The 6228-nt window shown below is 39.2% G+C and overlaps 1 protein-coding gene across 6 annotated transcripts in view; it reads right to left on the bottom strand.

Moving 5' to 3' along the window:
• Positions 1–179: 179 nt before the first annotated feature.
• gpr155a (G protein-coupled receptor 155a) overlaps positions 180–6228 on the bottom strand; it is a 65184-nt gene continuing 59135 nt past the window's right edge. For 3 of the 6 annotated variants that reach the window (XM_051930615.1, XM_051930617.1, XM_051930616.1), the window contains exons 16-17: positions 5334–5399; positions 180–730 (exon numbers count right to left, since the gene is read on the bottom strand). In XM_051930615.1, coding sequence (XP_051786575.1) covers positions 517–730; positions 5334–5399 — 280 coding nt within the window. In that variant the 3' untranslated portion in view covers positions 180–516. Of the gene's footprint in view, positions 787–5333; positions 5400–6228 lie in introns of all 6 variants that reach the window. The other 3 variants (XM_028806261.2, XM_051930618.1, XM_028806264.2) reach the window with 3 other exon arrangements.

Below are 6228 nucleotides of genomic sequence, written 5' to 3'. Positions count from 1 at the left end.
TAATCCCCAAGTGGGGATCACGGTAGTTAATGGGTAACCACCATATGAAATGATAAAAGTAACCAGTGTAGCGTTTGTGCCATCATCTCGTCATACCTGATAATTATTTTATCGTTTTAAATACAATGCATACAGAAGGAAAAAAAAAAAAAAAAAAAAAATCACATTTCAGAGTGCAATATTTAAACTTTTCACCTAGCAAAATAACAATATTTAATATATTATGAATACATTTCTATCTTTGCATTTTCTTCAGTTTTTAAATTCAAAATCTGTGTAAACAACATACATGGAGTAACACACTGCTTTTGGTTTGACCGGCAACTGCATCTCTTGGTCTTTAAAAGCTTAAACATGTGCATAATGTGAATAATATCTAAATTTCAAAGGCGTGTTTTGTTTTTTTTTGTACTATTAAGTGCCGCTCTATGCACAGTCCTCATATTCAAGCTTGACACAGTGTACCTGAAGATTGTGTAGCAGTCAAATTGGTGCCATTGAAACAATAATACTTCCTTAGATGCCCATTCTCTTTAACTTCTTAAAACGATAAAACAGACTGTCGTCCTGAAATTCATATTGCCCTGATATGTGCTGCAGAATGCCTCCTTGTAACAGTTGTTCACCATATTCCGTTGCTTCTCCTCGATCGTGTGCCAAGCCGACACGAAGAAGCCAGTCTACCAGGTCACAGCCGCAAAAGATGTCGGTGGACGTCCTGATGCCACACCTGCATATCAAAGGAATGATTCACCCACTTGCTCTGTAAAGGTGGCAGCAGCACTGCTAGGCACGAAAGGAGACATGAGGAAAAAGCAAAAAGACGGAAAGTAGGGAAGTAGAGTCAGAGCAGCAAACAAGCAGTAAAGCAAAAGACTGAAAAAAATAAATGATAAAAATTACCTTGGATTTAGTAACAAAAAACCGTGAACATGCATCAGAAAATAGTAACGTGACTGAATTATTGTTAGATGCATCATTAAAGAGGCACCGTTTCACCCCCATAAGCCAGCCTGCAAACTTTACATGCAAAAAGATGGGAAAAAAAAGAGAGACACCCAGGAGAAAAGCTCACACCCGTCCCCAAAGCTTTCAGTGTCTGCTGCACAGTCTGAATGTTAAACCAAAAATGATTTTGACAAGCTTCCAGTACTAGTAAGTTTCATGCTCCACAGAGATGCAAGTTCCAAAATTCAACTCTTACTTCTTTTAATTAGAGAATATGGCCTTGATGATGCAGTACTGGGACTGTGCAGCAAAAGTCACTTTTGGATAGAAGCGCCCCGTTGTGTGTGCTGTACATCGTTTTATAACACACTGCACAACTGGAACCTAACGTTACAAGACAGGACTTTCACACAAAAGCGCAATACACTTGAAAGGGGGAAGTTAAGATTCAAAATCCTAACCATTTGAGGATCACTCCAAAATAGTTTAGGTGTCCTTTATAAGCAGCTGTTAAATCAGTAATGATGTTATTAATGAAAATTCATGAATTATGCTATTGTTATTTTGGTTTGTTTTATATCATGCAAAACACACTTCATAAAATGTCTTATAATATGTCTTATATAAAGGGGTTTGGGCCCTATACAGTAAGCAGTCTCTGTGGGCCCCTTCCTCTCAGAAACACACTTTTCATTACAGGTTTCAAGGGTCCCCCCACCCAGTGGGCTCTGGGTAATCATTACCCTCCCATTTATGGCGCTCATGCTTATATATGAGGTTATTAAATATTACTCATTTACTTGTAACACATTGTCCTGAAAAACTCTGTATGAACTTAGGTATGTATAATAAAATATTTGATTGCCATTTTTAGTTTCATGCTTTACAAATACCCCATTTTGGGTCATATTAATCACATTATTCTATTCAGGTGTTACAATTCAATACAATATATAGCAATATGCGCAAGATATTTTGGGGTGGCATAGTCGTATACTGCTTTGTGCGGCTGCCTTGCAGCTCCAGGAGATAAGAATCAAATCCTAGCTGGAATTAACCTCTTTTGAATTCTGATGCTAGGATATCTGGCCCAAATGATTGTTTTAGTCCAAACTGAGGAGGTCATATATTAAATCAGATTACTAGGACAGTATTTTTTCACTTAAGAAATACAGTGATCCCCCACTATATTGCGGTTCAGCTATCACGCCCCCGCTACATCGCGGATTTATTAATATTATTATTATTACTAGGGGGCTCCACACCCAGCTCGCTTCACTTGCCCACCCCCGGGTTTGGTTTACCGGATAAACAATTTAAAGAGATTGTTATTTTCATGGGAATTGTTACATATGCATTATTTTCATTTTTACTTTAAAACTTCTGTAAAAACAATATTTGTCCTTTATTTCCTGCCCCTGGCGTGGTTACATCTTTTTCTCGCGGGTCTTATAACGCTACTTGCGTTGTGAAGGGGGGTCTGAACACACGCTAAAGAGATGCGATTGGTTCAGCTGCTGTCTTGCTGCTGTTGCTGGCCAGCTGTGTGTTGTGCTTGTTGCGCTTTGCGTCAATCACTTAAAAGCCTGTACAGCAGCTGTCCTTTTGCCTCTTCACGTCTCTACCGCTAGCATTCTGAAGGGGGGAGGGAGGGTGTGAGGGCTGAACGCACACTAAGAAAGAAGTGCTCGGACCATCTGCTGGCAAGCTGCGTGTTCTGCTTGTCGTTGTTTTATGAGCTGGGAGCAGCTGGAGTTTGTTTGCCAAAAGCATTCCTACAACTGCGAGGTTAGATGTCAGTGAACTTGTTTTAAATTGTTTGTAAGTAGGGCGTGACGTGCAAAAGTCACCGTGTCATGGGTTTTGCTTCCTAAGGTGGTAATGTCTAGTCATGCATGTCGTCACAGTGTCTCTCCGAGATGATCAGGTCATGATCACTTCGCTCAACCCCCAGGGAGGCACAATACGCTCCTGCCACTTCAGCTCTTCACAACGCGAGCAGGAGAGACGCGAACACACGCTAAGGAGAAGTGGATGGATCAGCTACTGACTTTGTGCTGCTACTGCCAAGATGCCTGTTCGGCTTGTCGCTCTGTACGTCGATCATTTAAAAGCCTGTACAGCAGCTGTCCTTCTGACTCACTGCCTTGTCTTGCGTGATGTTAAAATGTCTTCTGAGAAGATCAAGCCTCGTCTCCCTGGTCTTCCTGCCAAGATTTTTTTTTATAATAGAGAGATGTTACTCATATCCTTAGCCCAACATCCACATATCATACGTGTTTACAAAGTGTGTTTTAATAAGTTTACATGTGTTTAAAGTGTGTGGGAGGGGTATTTTAAGGCTTAAACTACAAAAAAGTTTATTTATATACTGTATATATATAGACTTATATATATATATATAAATCTTTCTATATCATGGATTTTCACCTATCGCTGATGGGTCTGGAACGTAACTTCCGCGATAGGTGGGGGATCACTGTATAGCAAAAGTTAGATCTCTTATAACTTTGCAAGATGATAAGAAATTAGTTCACGCTTTTGTTTTCTGACGGCTAGTTGACTGCAACGCACTCCTCTCAGGACCATTCAAGAAAGACAATTGGTTACAACAAGTGCAGAATGCAGCTGCCAGAATCTTAACTAGGAAAAGAAAATCTGAGCACATCACACCAGTCTTAGCGTCACTACACTGGTTACCTGTGCCATTTAGAATTGACTTCAAAATACTGCTTATTGTTTACAAAGCCTTCAATAATCTGCTCCATCCTATATTTCAGAATGTCTCTCACTTTACACTCCAAATCATAACCTTAGATCTTCAGATGAGGGTCTACTTAAAATTCCAAGAGCTAAACTTAAAAGAAGTGGTGAGGCGACCTTCTGCAGTTATGCACCTCAAATCTGGAATAGCAGACCGATAGAAATTTGCCAGGCTAATACAGTGGAGCACTTTAAATAACTGCTAAAAACCCGTTATTGTAACATGGCTTTCTCATAGCCTCATTTTAGTTTAACCCTGATATTCTGTATATGCATTTAATTATATATTTTTTCGTGGCTCCAAAATCCGTACTAACCCCTACTTTCCCTGCTGTTCTTTTTCTGGTTTTCTGGTGTTAGCAATCTGCACCACCACCACCCGATCAAAGCCCTGTGATGTCCCTACATTGATGGGTCGAAGACCAGATGTCCACATGACCCTCATCATCTAATTCTTCCATGCGAAGCCTGAAAACCATGAGGACTGATTGAGGTCATTGATGTTAGGTAGAATGCCTAGGGGGGCTGGGTGGTCTCATGGCCTCAGAACCCCTACAGATTTTTTTTTTCTCCAGTCGTCTGGATTTTTTTTGTCATTTTTTCTGTCCTCCCTGACCATCAGACCTTACATTTATTCTATGTTAATTAGTATTGCCTAATTTTATTTTAATATTTTGTCTTTTTTTCCCTCTTTCTTCATCATGAAAAGCACTTTGAGCGACATCATTTTTATGAAAATGTGCTATAAAAATATATATTGTTGTTGTAAAAACTATGCAATTTTTCTGCTGGGTTTATTTTAATCACTGCAGTTTAATTTTTCATTCAAAAATTAACATATTGGGTGGCACGGTGGTGTAGTGGTAGCGCTGCTGCCTCACAGTAAGGAGACCAACATTAGCATTCCGGGTCCTCCCTGCCTGGAGTTTGTATGTTCTCCCCATGTCTGTGTGGGTCTTCTCTGGGCGCTCTGGTTTCCTCCCAAAGTCCAAAGACATGCAGGTTAGGTGGATTGGTGAAGCTAAATTCGCCCTGGTGTGTGTGCGTTAGTCCTGAGATGGACTGGCACCCTGTTCAGGGTTTGTTTCTGCCTTATGTTCTATGCTAGCTGGGATAGGATCCAGCATCCCTCTCCCCGTGACCACATTCAGCGGGTTAGACAATGACATTCGTTTGTTTGTTTATTTATTTTCTTCACAAGACAACAAACCTCATATAAATTAATAAAATGTTTATAGACTGTAAATAGCTGCTTACAAAGGACACCTAAACTAATGTGTTATTTTACTTTGCAACAATGCAAAAACCTTCAGCAAACATAAATTGATAGATAAGTATGACAGGTGCTTTATAGGGTGATAAATTAATATGAAAAAGGTGCTATATTAGAGTGATACGAAAGCCACTTTGATGGCAAATGAAATATTTTATAAAAGAGAGTATATCAAAACCATGGGGATAGAGACAAAAAGAGAGATCAAATACAGTATGTGAATGATAGATTTGAAAAGCACTACATGAGAGACAGACAGACAGACAGATGGGAAAGGCATGAGATGAAACATATACTAAAGCAACTGCACTGCTCAGAATTTGACAATGCTGATTGCTGATTGGCTTACCCCAATTGCAAAACTGCATGATAGCCATGCCATGTCAATGCTTTTGTGACCAAGTGGATCCAATATCTACAATATGAGATTAAACTGAAAGCCATGGCTCTCTTGATTAAATGAACACAATTAAATGACCATAGTGAGTGTGGACATACAAGGGATGGTCAAAAAGTTTCTGCTTTTTTTTTTTTTTTAAACTCTATTATGAATTTCAAAAACAAAAAACATCACTTTTCTACATTGTCACCTTCCTTTGCCATGCAATTTTCCCAGCTTGGTACCAACTTTTTATTGCCATCAACAAAAAATGTTTTTGCCTTCACGGTTTCTGGTGAAAATATAAAAGTGCGCAGACTTTTTGAACATCCCTCGTACATTTATTTATGTATCTGTTTATTTAAAAAGCTTCTGTAAAAAGCCCAGTTTCCCTCAGGGATTAATAAACTTTATATGTCTCTCTTTAATAAAGTATTACAGTGTGGGCCGTATGGAAATTCTTCAAACTGGATCTCACACTATTATAAAAAGTCCGTGACCCGCCCAACAGATTTGTCTTTTTAGAAATTTTAGTTCAAAGACCTGCCCAAAAGTCACCTCAACATTCCAGCAATGATTCTGCACAATAACACAAAGAAAAAATGGCACAGAATCAATAAAGAAAATTGTGGTTTCAGGGGCGATGGGTGGGAAGATGACATCTGTTTCAGGCAAAAAATAAGAGGGTCCTTCAAGAACTTTTTGTTTCCGTGCCTTTTTTCTGAGTGTATGGTACCTCAGTCAAACTTTTCAACAGTGTAGGCTTTAGTCTGCCGCTGTCAGTGTGCAAGCTGCTACCAAGTTGTGAATGTGGTTTTGCTTTAATCAGTTTGCACCAAAGAAGAACACAGAAATGTTTTTTGGA

This window comes from Erpetoichthys calabaricus, chromosome 8 (genome assembly GCF_900747795.2).
Source record: "Erpetoichthys calabaricus chromosome 8, fErpCal1.3, whole genome shotgun sequence".
Lineage (NCBI taxonomy): Eukaryota > Metazoa > Chordata > Cladistia > Polypteriformes > Polypteridae > Erpetoichthys > Erpetoichthys calabaricus.
This window is presented reverse-complemented; position numbering and strand designations above follow the sequence as displayed.